Source organism: Micrasema longulum, unplaced genomic scaffold (genome assembly GCF_059751315.1).
Source record: "Micrasema longulum isolate JH-2025_06_02 unplaced genomic scaffold, ASM5975131v1 h1tg002414l, whole genome shotgun sequence".
NCBI classification, from domain to species: domain Eukaryota; kingdom Metazoa; phylum Arthropoda; class Insecta; order Trichoptera; family Brachycentridae; genus Micrasema; species Micrasema longulum.
This window is the reverse complement of record NW_028279561.1, coordinates 176,194-191,276: the sequence shown is the minus strand read 5'-3', so window position 1 is coordinate 191,276 and position 15,083 is coordinate 176,194. Positions and strand designations below refer to the sequence as shown.

The following is a 15,083-nucleotide window of genomic DNA, read 5'->3' as shown; positions in this document are numbered from 1 at the left end:
TTATTATTGTCAATGAGACTCAACTTCCGTTTGTAACAGAGAACTGAGTCATTAAATAAATCTAAATCGTACATATTCCCTAATTTTGAAAAATTACTAATTGGTCTTTCTTATATAGTGATCATTATGGTAATGTGATCATTTAAACTATCCAGTGACACACCCTAAATGCATAGGTTCCAAATTATCTTGAAAAGAATGTTCTCCATCTCGGTTGTAATTTATAATAATGAAAAAACTTAACTAAAGTAAATTAAAATCTAATCAAAGTATCGTATATTAATTAAACTCTTTCAATAGCAAAACAATTCTATTTAAATTATTGAAATTACACCAATTAAACCACCAGCATATAAGTACTACTTAGGAAATATTGTAATTTTGAAATGTCCTCGATTATAAATGTAAATCGTAAATACTAATCTGTATATTGTGCAGTAGTAAGATATAAAACGCTTCTATGGTATTAAGATTTTTACCTCTATAACAGATTTTTAACTTTCAGGCAGACAGATGGCCCTTTTCGACAGATTTTTTTCTTGTTGACACGTGATTTTCCTGTAATATTCCCTTATATACGGGTGTTAGGCAGACGGTTGTCCAAACGGAATAGGCGGCCAGGGCCACGATTATAAAGGCTATCTTAATCTACTTATACCAAGACTGTATACTTAACTTTTGTAATATCTCTATCTACCTCGGTGTGTTCTACTGAGGTGTGTTGTCATCTCGACCTCCTGTGATCGAATCTAACCAACGAATGACGCAGAAAATTTAAAGTTATGCATGCTAAGACGGTAGTGCACTGCATTGGTATACGAATGTAGTGCACTGCATTGGTATACCAATGTAGTGCACTGCATTGATATACCAAACGCATCTTATATTGATCATCTTTAGAAGCTCATAACTTGGCAACCAAACGCCCTAGAACAAAAATGTACGAAATTGTTTTTGTGGAAAATTTTATCATTCTAAATTTTGTATTTGAGTATGTTTCGGCAGGAGTGATAGTTTCCAAATTTTTTGCGAAAAACTGAAAACTGGTATTTTCCAACCCTCCCCACTCGATTTCACCCTCCACCATGAGGACTTTTGACAAACATCAACCTAAATCATAAGGAAGCGTTCAAGACCATTTCCAAAACTAGGATTTTTTCCACCGACTGCCCTTTTTTGTCTAATTTGACTGACTTAATAGACTGATGCGTCTTCTCGTCCAAAACATTATTTTTTCATAAAATTGATAGATAAATTTAGTTGTGTCTTATCGTTCTTTAAAACTAAAAAAAAAAACAAAATCATGTATACCCTTCTACGTGGGTATAATTCTATTATACAAAATGAAAAGTTAAAAAAAAAACATATTAAAAAATAACAATCTAATCAAATATATACATATGCAAAAAGGGAACATAGAAAACAAGGCAAAATAAACATAAAAGATAATATAAACATATATAGATAATATAAACATATAGAGATAATATAAAAATAAATATCTCTATTTTTATTTCTAAATAAATATATTTAATTATGAAGACCATATAAAAGAAGGTAATATAGAAGTCTAGGCATATTCAGGGCTTATGACCTGTCAATGGCTGGTTTAAGTGGCCACTTTACACACTGTGTAACTTTCACCATTCTGCCCATATTTGAACATATATACTCCGTCAATTCTTTTATCTGTTGATGTTTGTAAAGTTAAAGAGCTGAAACCTTTTTTAATGCCGGTGAGATTCATCTAATTGAATTATTTCACCTACATACTAGGCAACGCCTGAAAATGTATTTTTTTTCAATTTCTATACTTCTTCATAGACCAGGTGGATTTATCAACAGGGAGTTGAATCCAGTCCTTGTCTACAAAAATTTGGACAAACTCAAAATATTTGTAAACATATTTAACTTTTTATTATTTACTCAATTGAACAACTAATTTTAAATGAAATATTTTACTGTCCCTAGACTGACACTTGAAGCGTAAGACTAATCACTTTACTTTCTTGTAACAGATAATAGAGATACGCTGCATTATAATTTAATAATGCAGTGCCCTACGCATTACTGGGTGCGGATAAAAGTTTGATGGTGATGATGATGACTCAAAGGTCAAAAAAAATAAAACCATTTTCTAAAAGTCGTAAATAACTCAAACCTTTGATCCGTGAGTCGACAACACTACTACAGGAGCACATCGACTTACTTCTGGTGTTGAATATACTCACATGTAGTAAATAGGTACAGACTGCAACTAGTACGTTTATTATTTTTATTTGTAAAGTGTAATCAGTACTATAATCAGTGTAAATAAAGGTCGGTTCACCGTTTAATTGCGTCATGCTTGTTTGCTTTCAATAATAATATTACATCGCTCATCCAATAAAATATAATCACAACTAAAAAATCACAATTTCTAAGATAACCTAAAAACTAAACAACTATATTATCTTAAAACCGTTTTTGTTTTCACCTTTATATAGGTATATATAGATTTGGCCTTAAAAGTGCTATAACATTTTTTTAAAGAAAATCTCGATTGTCCCTACACTTAGTTGAGATTTGTGACAATATATTTGAGGACTTAAGTATCAAAGTGGGACAATAACCATTTTCATAATTTTTTCGCAGAGATGATTTTCTGTTTTGCACATACCAGAAAACAATATTAAATATATATTTATACATTAATAAGATAAATGGGTAGATATTCATTTTGTTCACTTCAAATATCTAAGATGTTTATTATTTAGATTTTAAAAAACATGATTTGAAAATGTTTTTGTCCGTTTTTGAAACCAAAACATGCAATTATCCGTTTTTGAAACCGCAAGCGTCCGTTTTTAAAAAGGATGCTTACTACGTTCAAGAATCATATTATAATGTTCAGTTTATTTTATTTTTCTACTTTTTCTACATAGTAACACTCTCCCAAACTCTAAAAATGACAAAGACCATCCCACTTCAGCGGTTGATTTAGAACTGTCAAAAAAAGATGAAATAACGGCCGCCATAATGTATGAAATGTCCGCTTTTGATGCAAAGATAGTGAATAAATGTCCGTTTTTGATATTAGGTACACATTTAATACCTAAATTTCTACTCTAAATGCCCATTTTAAATATGTATATTTATTTTTTGTCAAGAAAATCGTTTTTTCGATCATAACCAATCAAAAAACCTATTTTGAAAAAAAAAATTGTGATTGTCCGACTTTGCTACAAGAGTCCTTGTTTATACTCGTATATAAAAACATTTTTTTTGTATTTACATGTAAAAAGAATAAAACAATTCTTTCTGTAAATATATATGTACATCACAATTGTGTTTAAATATTTGCACTAATTTTTAATTTTTTTATAACGATCGTATTCTTTAAAAATAATGGGCATTACCCATAAACTTGGCATAAAGTTACGCCTGAGTATAGTGGTAAAATTCGGATGGGAATACCATCCTTATTATAGTGGTAGAATAAGGATGGTATTTTCATTTGAATTATACCACCATACTTAGGCGAAACTTTATGCCAAGTTTATGAGTAACGCCCTCAATAATGTATACTCACACACAGCTTATGACTTTGTGGGATTTTTTCATATTTATGTAATAGTTTTTTATGTATGTGTAGCGTATATATACGTAATAATGCAAAAAAAAAAAAAAAATTGTTAAATTTCTTTCTCGGCACGGGTTTTCCCAGTGAAAAATACATTGTAAATTTAATTATATGATATATTCTTGTGAAGAATTAAATCCGTTTTTTTAGTTATGATGTTATCGGATGTACGATATATTAATTTATGTATGTTGGCGGCCTCCATGGTGTAGTGGTCAAGACGCTTGACTAACGCACGGAAGGTTCCGGATTCGATTCTTAGAGAGAACACAAAAACTAAAATGTGATTTTTCTCAAGACTGAGTGTTCTGTGATGTCATTCACCACTGTAGTTGGGCCTCCTGGCCTGTTGTGGTGCAAAAATAAATAAAAAATGAAATAAAAAAACTAAATGGAAAGAAATAAGTTTCGTTGTTAGGTAACTGTAAGGTTTTTCATGGTAAGTCGTGAGTCGCGAGTATATGAGGAACTGTATTTTTAAACTCATATATTAATACATTATTTATCACTCTTATTAACCACTTCCTCAAACACAGGTTAATTTTCGTATTCAGTCGGTACCTACTCAGCAGATCAGGGGTACTCAACTGAAATATTCGTAACTTGGTGGGCCAAATAAAATAATGCACGTTTTTGATGGGCTACACATAAATATCTTACAACTTAATATACGACCTCTGTAGTGTAATGGTTAAGATGCTTGATTCACACACAGAAGGTTTCGGGTTCGATTCTCGGTGAAAACTCAAAAAATAAAATGTACTCAAGTCCGAGTATTCTATGCTGTAATTCACCACTGTAATTGAGCCTTTTGGTCTGCTGTGGTGCATAAGAATAAAACAAAACATAATGAGTATCCATGCTAATATTATAAATGCGAAAGCTTTGTGTTTGTTTGTTTGAATTTCTTTCAAGTCGCAACGTGATTTTTTTACATGGGGATAGCCGGAGATGACAAATGATGTAAGCTATTTTTTTTTCCGAAAAAAATATCACTTTTGCTTCGAACAACAAAAAAACATCGCGACGCCTAAAGGGGCAATAGTTCTAGGTGTCTGAAAACGTAATCAATTAAGGCACAAAGGACCGATCAACTGAGGTCCGTAGGTCAATCGTACAATAACGCGCTCTGACATTTCTCTTGTGACATCTGCACTAAACCTCGCTATCTAATAATACTTGTTCGGTTGTGTTGTGTGTTGTGTTAAATAGATTATCTTGCTTAAATAAGGTTTCCATGTTTTGTTTTACTACTGTATTGCGTATAAATGTATTGCAACTTAAGCAGTTTTTACCAGGTCATGGTAAATTTAATGACAAAGTATTTTTTTTAATATTGTTGATTCCCCTTCGTGCTGCTGCGGATATCCTAGTCAATCTTTTGATCACATCCTGTGTTTGTCCCCTTCCCTCTCTCTATGATGACCGAATGAAGCTTCTCGCTACTATCCGTGGTCCTGTTATAGGTTTTTTATTTATTTATTTTTTTATTTATATACGGCATTTCTGCCATTTACAAATATGTAGTATAAATAGTACTTAAAAATAAAAATATAGTAATTATAAAATAACAAAATAATCAATCAAATTATTACTATTCTAACCCAATCTCCTTAAGTTGATTTGCTCTTTTTGATAAGAATATGTTAGTCATTTTATTTTTTATGTTAGGCAGAGATAAACTAAATATATCAAAATATGATGCATATTCATTCCCGGTATTCTGTAATCTAAAAATAGGTGAGTTATATTGAGCTACCGTTCGAGAATTTTGACAATAAAATATTGTAGATGTCCTGCTTAACCTGGGTGGTACATAGAATGAAATCAACTTCAGTAGATCAGGGGTATCAAACATTGGTTTTATTATTTTATATAAATATCGTAAGATCGGTCGGCTTCCAAAAAGAATATCAAGGCTTTTAAAAAGCTTTGTCATCATTTCGGCGAATTGATCATGCCCAATCAATTTAATTCCAGTCAGTGAAAATTCGCTTCCCTCTTTTTTCAATCCAATGAAGTGCATATTATGTACTTCTGGATTACCTTCTTTCAGCACAAAGATAGTAAGACTACCAGATTATAGACTGTTCTTTCGGGCAGCTTTTCTGGTTCGGCTACGAGCAATTTTTCCGTGTTTGTGGGCGCTAATAAAACTTTTGTCATATTTTTGATGCACCATTTTTACTCTCATTTTCTCTTTTTGAAAACATTTCTTTTGTGTACAATTTTTCACTGCTATTTTTATTAATATTCTATTTGGCTTTTTTATTTAGAAATACATTATTTAACTGTAGGTACTAGTTAACTAGATACATAAATTATGTAGCGTAAATACGCCTCGACATGGGTTGTGCCCAGTGAGGTGTTCATACAGAAGAAAAAGAAGCATTAAGTATTAAATAAAAATAATTAATCATTTTGGAAATACTCGTCCTTTATAAGAGTATTTAGGTTTAAATCTCTAGAGACCTTTCTGGATCAAATAATGACCAGTGATGTATTCATGTGGAATGCAGCGATGCAGGTGAGTAGGCAATCGGGAACCAGACTGTAAAATAGAGCACTGACCCAGCGGGACCACACGTTTACATCCTTTTCCCGACTACCTGAAAAAGATTTCTACCTGGTGCCTAAATTACTTAACCCCCGACATGACATTAGACGCTGATGAAAGTCAATGATCCTATGAGCAATCATTCGAAAAATACAAAGTACTAACGCCAGTCAGTGAGAAATTTTAGTAACATCATTTTTTTCACTTGATTATGATAACAACACTAACATTTAACCTTTTAGGTGCCACAAGCGAGATACCTCGCGTATGGTACAGTGTAACATAAACATGTATCTAGATTCTAGAATAAGTTTAAACGCCAATTTAACACACTCTCTATTGACAGGATTTTTATTTCACAAAAAACATCTAAAATTGGTTGAATTTGTCTGGCATTTGAGCGGTTCATTTCAGTGCAAAACTTACGAAATAAAGCATAAAAAATAAAAATAGCATTTAAAACAATGTATTTTAAATACTATTTTTATTTTTAGTGTTTATTGGGTGTTAAAATAAGTTGTGTCCGTTTTTTTCCAAATAAAGAAAACAAAACAAAAAAAACAACAAATAAGTAAATAATTCAAAGTATCTTCACCGCACTCTGCTCAAATTTTGCGAGCAGCTTTATTCCTTCGATTGATCGCAAACAGGAGGTGTCGAAAATGCCCACTTTCATCTACTTGACATTCCGTTTTAAAAGCTCGTAATCAAATAAAAATGATATACTTGCGTCGCTAGCGACGTAAGTATATTATAATATATTGGCTAACCAAATAATTTATTGTAGAACAGAAAATTTTCTTTCGAATATCGTATAATAATTTTTACTGTTTGTTAAGTACTGATTTCACATTTTCTATACTAGCAACTCATATAAGAATTTTAATATTCCTTTCCTTCCCAAATCCTTCCTATTTCAAAACTCTTGTTGCTTCTACCGTTCTGTGAGAAAGTCACATGTAAAAATTCACCTCTCTGATAAATCTTTATCATATACTGCGTCAGCATATTCGTACAAAGTGAAGTTTAGTGTGTTATAAATAGACTAAATTGTACAGTTCATCATCATCTACAACATCTACACGATGCCGGTATACGTGCTGCAGCAATAGTGAAGTGCTTCATATAAGGAACAATCGGAAGAACTTTAAAAGTGAGTAACAATTCCATACAGTCCGCCAAAACTCTAAAATCCCGCTGTTATCAGTTACTCGATGCCTGAGAGGAATTGAACTGACCAAACACTGTTTTCTTTTACTTTTAGTACTCATTTTTTTATTTGGATAAATATGAACACAACTCACGTTTACACCAATTATTCAAACAATTGCAGCGTTTTTATGCTAAGATAAATAATATGTTTCCCCAATATCTACGAATATAAACAACTACTTATCTTATTTGCACGTAGTATGTGTCTTATATATTTGATCGGAAATATTGAGACTGAGACTCGATTGTTAGTGCATTCATATTTTTTGTATGGCTAAAATTGTTTGAATATATTTGTATTTCTTGCACGACTATGACAAGAGGTTGTTTGTATATATTTCTTGTAAGGCTATGACGAGAGACTGTTAGAGTATTCATATTATTTATTGTACGACTGTGAAGAGAAATTGTTTATACTCGTTGCAAAATAGTCTTGGTCAAGAGTGAACAATGAATATGTTTGGATTTCTTCGGTGTAAGTACTCGTGATAATAAGCTTGTGATGTTCGTGTTTGTCACGAGAGCCAAGGCTGGAATTCTTTAGTATTACTATAATTTTAAATCATAACATGTCCTGGAGCCAATAAATAGAGTGGATGACTGCAATAAAAACGATTATTTAATGATTGGTGTAGAAAATTAATCTGATATTTGAACTGTTTTTATTTTATTCATTTACTTCGGCAACAGGCGAAGAATAAAATGGGTTAAAATTATTAATCACATAACATGTAGGTATAATCTTCTAAAAAAAGTCTTGAATTCCAAGTATTTTATTTGCCCTCCTTTTTTTATTTGTACCTACATACTACTTTTTCCTTATTCTCTATCTTATTGTAGTGCTTTTTTTCCCTTTAACTTGCATAATTAATTTTATAGAATAAAAACCGTAGGTATTTATTGTATAGAACTTTTTTTGCGTGTTTTTAAATTAAAATCTTAAGAATTTTATTTTTAAAAATAGTATTAAATAATAATCTGTCCTTAATTTATGTTCTTTACACTAACTATATTATTTATTGAATAAAAAAAACTAAGAATTTTTTTTGTCCCTGTTATACGTACATGTATTTTACACATGCACCAACAGTTTGCGCCTTAATGGGATGGATTCACACTGACCCATTTTTAGACTGATAAGAGGTTTTATGGAGAACTTGGCCATTTTAGAGAATATCAATTTTTGTGCTGATGGTTATCTCCGACTGCGTCAGCACAGACTGTTTTACCTCCCGGCTTCCGAAACCAACCTGCCTCTGGTTTTGTCGGTTAGAAGAGCAGCAGGCAGCTGAACATTATCACTTTGGAGATCGACATCTTTTACATGAGTGAAACTATGTTTAAGGGGCAAATACTTTCGCTATTGGAGAGTATTAAAGCTTCATAACGTCAAACCATTTTTCAAGGGTTCCAGGTTTCATAATTCATATATAGTCCCATTATAACGGCTTCCATATCTATGTTGTTTGTAATGTTATTTTGGTAAAAATAAATAAATTAAAATTAAAATTGTAGAACGTAAAAAATAAATGATTTAAGTCTACGTTTATCATACATAGAATCCAAAGTCTTTTATACTACCATACGTATAACGGTCATCATATTTTTAATCAATATAAAATAATATTAATATATATTTTATAAATGAATATCGATTAATATTATTACTGTAGATTTTATTCTGTTTGATTTTTGATTGATTAGTTTTTATAATTTGTTAACAGTTCTACAAAAATATATTATAAAAAACGCAGAGAAAACGGAAAAAACTAAAATAATTTACCTGCTTGATCGGGTTTAGTTTTTAGAGCGTGTAAAAGATACTTCCAACTCTAGATCTGACAGTCTTAAATGTATCAAGCTACTTTTAAATTCATAATACCCTTACAATTAGTTTGATAAACTCCCGACACATCAGATATATTTAAAATGAAGTGGTACGCGCATTCACATCCGTTTGTATTTTTTTCATTGTCTGAATTAAATAAATATTTGAAAAATCAACTTTAAAATCAAAAAAATTACGGATCCTCTTCAAGAAAATAACATAACGAAAGTGTGTTACTCATAAATTATTGATAATGTAGGCCATTTACAATATTGTACATATTGCAATGCCATTTTTCTGCCCAACTAACGTGCAACTATGTTATTTAGAATTTTGCTGTCCTTACGAAGAGCGCAATATCTAGTATTTTTGAGGACATTTTGTTAAATTCAGATTCGGAATCACGAAAAAAATAATTTATTTTAGTCTTACTCACGTATCAATATTCTTTTAGAAACCATGCAATCCAGGAAGCAAAACTGCAGTAACTAGGATTTCATTTCAAAATTATCATTAATTTAGTTTTATTTATCCTATGAATTTTAATACGAATCTTAATATGAAAACTAAATTGATCCCTCACTTTTTCCCTTACTTTAGATACATGGCATATATCGATAACATGCATAATATTGGAACTACAACCAAACAACATAACCTTTTTTGTCGCTTTTTTCTCAGAAACATGTCTAACTGAGATACTGCACTCCTCACACGAAGGGCAGAATTGCAAGCTGCAATTTGTTATCATTATCAGTAAGCGATAAGTTTCTTCTTGAAAATTAGCAATTGGTCGACGTTAAAATTCAAACTTTTCATAATTACAAGATTTTCTTTGCGATATGACTTATTGAGTGTGGATTGTGAGCTGTGGTTGTGGATTCAAAAGGTAAATAAATACAATAATTTATGAACATAGGTACGATTCGAGTTTTATTAAAAATAATCGGTGGTTAATAACCACCCTTTGAAGACCATAAATATATATTCAAGTCTCCATAAAATGCCTAATGACTAATGTTGTTAATATTATAATTATATATCACTGATTCTCAAATAAAGGGTGTTGCCCTTATTATATGCACACTCTTATATCGAAATTAAGGTTATGAGATTCAAACACTATCCCACGAGGAGAAATGAGGCACTTAATAATTAAAATGCTTTCGAATTTTTTGATAGAGCAAAGCGCAATATTAAAAATAGTTATAAAATGTGTTGATTGTGCGTATATTTACAAATGTTATTGTTTATGAGTAAAGCTGGTTTAAAAATAACGATCTTATTACTTCGTAAATTAACAGTCGACACTGGTGCCTCGTACATATAAAATGCATATAATATAATATTTTCGGAAATAGTTTAGGGAATAACGATTTTAGCAAGGAATCTGCACGCGCGTGTTTAGCACTAAAGACTAAAACCCACACTTGTGTGAGTTGTTCGCTGGAGCCCTGTTTGTTGGACGCGGAAGTGTTTGGCAGACTATCCACTAATACTACCTCTATCACACGACACCCCACGCTCTGTTCGCACACTCCTTCGCCGCTTACCATTAACCACTCGCCAATCGCCACTCGCCACTCGCCACTCGCCACTCGCCACTCGCCACTCGCCACTCGCCACTCGCCACTCGCCACTCGCCACTCGCCACTCGCTACTAGCGCACCTTTGGTTTACTGGAACATACAGTATATTATGAGCCTTTAAGTATGAACCCACTACAGTCTATGTATATAGGATAAATATCATTCTGGATATCACTATCAATATAAGTCGCTTGTATCAGTCGAATCAGTACTTGCTTACAAAATAACGCATCATTATAAAATTACCACAGATTAAAATTCACAAATAACCGCTTCGTCAAATTACTCGAAACATTTTTATCAAAAATAAATATCATCAAGTATTTCCGTAACTATTATTTACAACATACTCGTACACGTAACATTCCCTATATAATCGCGCGACATTATGTCCCTAGTACTAGTAATACGATTTATTTATATGTCTTCTTCGCAGTTTAGCAACTGAGTTTTGGCACTCTTCTCCAAACCATTATTGTTCGTAAATGAAAAACCGTTGGCTTTTTTGTATCCCTTGTCGATTTTAGCATTCTCGAAGAAATCGTCCTGGTGTTTGTCTCGCTCGTCCTGGCGGGGCTCGTGGCGCGTGTCCTGCAGCCTGTCCTGGCGGGGGTCCGAGCGGCGCGCGGGGGCCGCGGGGTGCGAGGGCGGCAGCACGCGAGCCAGCCAGGGCTCCGTGCTGTGCGAGGGCCCCTCACCCCCCAGGTCCGATGGTAGGATGTCGCGCGTCAGGTACTCGTGCAAGGTCGATAAGTTGTTGCCGTGCACGTAAATTCTGTCCTTGGTCTTCCCTCGCAAGAACGGTTTGATAACTGTCAGGGCGGTCTCCACGTACCAAGGTTGGGCGATAAAGTGTATCCCCTTGAATCTCGCGGGGAAACAATCCTGTAAGCCTTCGATCATCAGCTTCAGAACTTTAGGATTCATGTTGGACGTCTGCTTGAAGGTGAACTCGGTCCAGTCCACGACGATTACGAACCCGTTGGCCTGGTTCTGAACGTCCTCGAGGGCCTTCTCCAGGGAGAGAACGAGAGCTCGGTACACGGCCACGAGGGGCAGACAGTTGGGGGTCCAGTTGGCGGCGAACATGACCAACACGCAGCGACCTCGGCGGTCCCTCTCCCGCAGTACTCCGGGAAGCCCTTCCGCCAGAGCGCGAGTGAGCAGCGGATCTTCTGCCGTCAAGTCGCGAAAAATCGCAGAATTTCTTTGCCGGTACGAGTAGTAGTTGATGAGAAGCTGGAAAGCCTCTTGAACGTCGTGCTTGCGCGCGTAAAGAAACATCTCCAGAAAGCGGTCATCCTGACAGCGAGATTTATCTCGTAAGGCTAAGTCCAAGCTGGCTCCCACGAGCTCCTTGAGGGTCTGCAGGGCGGCGTGACGGGCGGCGGGATCCTGCTTTTTCGTGCGCAAGTCGCGAGTGAACCCCTCGGAGCCCAGAGGGCTTCTCCAGTCATACTCCAAGAACTCCATTGCTGAGGCTGTTTTAAGCTGGCCTCATGGCGGCACTTACACCATCGAGTGACTACTGAGCGCGGTAACCGGCGGCCTCCAAGGACGCGCGCCCTTCTTTTTGAATTTTTGAATACACAATGTCTCCTAATTTATTTCACCGTCACTTTATTTTAAAACTTTTAAAATATCATTAGACTATTTAATAGTATAAAACAAATTGTGTTAACACCACAGATCCTCGTTGAGCAGTAGCGACGTGTCTGGCGAAGTAACGCGGGGCGCGGAGCTCGCGCCGGTCGTGAGTAAACTGAGCTCAGCACACCGGTGCTGGTGGCAATCCGCCGCCCCCCCGCACCTGGCGGTGCACAGTGGGCTGTTACGAGTGCTTTCGGAGATAAGAAAATCGACTTAAGTTACCTCTTCTTAAGAATCTTCACTATGTTGCTTTTAACTAACCATCGGCTGCTGTTTTAATCGTCAATTTGATAGAGTCTTATATCTGACATTTATAATTTTTTGTTACCATGTTTTTGTCACCAGCTACCAAGCGCATGTAGCAACTTTACAGAAATGCCAATTAAAGTATTTTTTAAATACATAAAAAATCCCTTGTTTTAAATTATGTAGGAATCACTCTAAAATAATACATCCGAATGAGATTTTTTTATCATTTAAAAAATATAAAACTTTAATTGGCAATTATGTAAAGTTGATACATGTCGCTTAGTAAATTTTTCCTTTCCAGCGTCGAAATGTTATTTTATAGCTAGATACGAGTACTAGACTAGAAGACTAAACAGTTTAATTCTTATATAAAAAAATAAAACAACTTTGTTTTTAACCACTAATTTTTATTTTTCACCGACCGGTTTCAAAGCAAACAAAGAACCACAAAGTTAGTGCTTCAAATATAAACTTTATAGTTTAATTTTTGTTTAATATGACTACAATATCGTGGAATAAATCAAAATCAAGGGAGTATATAAAAAATAACATTTGATTACTGAGAACTTCTGAGAAGAAAAAAAAAATAATTGGTGTTAATTTTTTTTTGTTGGATAAAATTTCACTACTTAATAAAGGTGTTAAAAATGTATATTTGAATATTTTTCTACTAAATATTTTTTGCAGTTGTAATATTTTTAGCAGTATTAGATATTATCAATAGCGTACCAATACACCGTCCTATGGACAATTAGGTGCGGAAATAAAAAAAAAGAGATTATTTTTTTTGAAGTTTATTCACCGGAAACGTGATTCGCGTTGTCACGCTAGTAAATACGTAGCTCAAAATTCGGCATTTTGAGTTCTGTATAATAGGTATTTAGAAAAAAAAAATTTTTTTTAAACTTATATAGGACTCTACAATACAAATAATGATTAGTAAGATACGAATGTGCAAATAAATACATGCATGAAAAAAGTTTTTTATCATTCTTTATGGCCGCGTTTAAGGAACAAGCATCCCGTAGTGCGAGCCGACCGGATCACGGCTGGCTAACCAAGCGACTATCCGTTGGCCTCACAAAGATGTACAGTTCAAACTTTATACCGCACCATTATATACATAAACTGTATATATAACAGGGGCGAATCGTCCAAATAAGCGATTATGCACAGCTTACCATTATATTTGACTTTCGATAATAATGTTTTAAAATAACTATGTGGATGGGAAAATTAATGAAATAATTGTTACGTATTATAAATCACCACCACCGTTTATATCTTCCTACAAAAAATATATATCTAGTGCGCCCAGCCCGTTCTCAGTGAACGATGAAACTAGTTGATTACCTCGGCTTATTACTACATACAAAAAATGACACTATATTCTTATCTTTAATCCAGTCAGAATTTTTAGTACTAAAACAAGCTTGCTGATTACATATATTATTTGAAGATTCTCTATTTGGAAACTAGTATTTCGAACATTATTTCCAAAGGCCTATTTTTTTTATAGAATTCCGTTTTGACATATTATGTATGACATAGGACATGTGGCGTTCGATGTGGCTGTTTTTAGCATTATTCGTTTTAAAAGGAATCAGCCAGTGCTCAATGTTGACATTTAAATCATCATGGAAATATCAGCCGAATGTCATCGTGGTATTTTTTAATAAACTTGTGTACAAGTATTGTCTGAAAAATAGTGTAGAATAAAACTACGTATATCGTATTATATGATTTGATTTTCACAGGACCACAGAAAAAACAGCCATTTATAATTATATTACTTATACACTCGTATTATGTACTTATATGTAGGTACCAAATTAATGAACATTTTTTGTAGATTACCTATAAAATAAATCACTGCTCGCCACTGATGTATAATCAGTATAAACCCGCACACCTTATGTATATATGTAGATACAGCCGTTGCATATTAAGCCCAATTTCTGTATCAGCCACCAGCCTACTATAATCTGCACTTTACTTTTACTGATCCCGCAGATACGAGAGTATCTATCTTTAATAATCTATTGATTTAATAATATTATCGCGCTACTTATTTTATGATAGTTTATAATATTTATTTATTGCTATTAATGTGCGAATTTCTAATAAGATTCTCATACATTATTACATATTATTATCTTCTAATTTTTGTTTTACACATCCGCTCCTGCCAGCACTTTCGCCTCATCCCACACCAATCTCGCGTCCTCTAAAGGCCGTTTACACGTAGACAATACAATATTGCTTTTTCCCAGGACTCGACCATTGTCCGCGAGTAAACGGCAATTTGTAGGACAAAAAATTGTCCCGAGACATCGCCACCGAGATAGACAGGCAGGCTGTCTCCGAGGAACAATG

At 33.9% G+C, this 15,083-nt stretch overlaps 1 protein-coding gene across 1 annotated transcript; it reads right to left on the bottom strand.

Annotated features, from left to right (window-relative positions):
- Positions 1 to 10,125: 10,125 nt before the first annotated feature.
- On the bottom strand, positions 10,126 to 12,572 carry LOC148272258 (clavesin-2-like). The gene is made up of 2 exons (XM_088240290.1): positions 10,853 to 12,572; positions 10,126 to 10,781 (listed from the first exon to the last, which is right to left on the bottom strand). The coding sequence occupies exon 1, from the start codon at positions 12,279 to 12,281 to the stop codon at positions 11,226 to 11,228; it is 1,056 nt and encodes a 351-aa protein (XP_088096416.1). The 5' UTR covers positions 12,282 to 12,572; the 3' UTR covers positions 10,126 to 10,781; positions 10,853 to 11,225.
- Positions 12,573 to 15,083: the final 2,511 nt, after the last annotated feature.

Bases quoted from the DNA above. Each gene is read 5' to 3' on its own strand.
- LOC148272258 (XM_088240290.1), bottom strand. From the start codon at position 12,281: ATGGAGTTCTTGGAGTATGACTGGAGAAGCCCTCTGGGCTCCGAGGGG.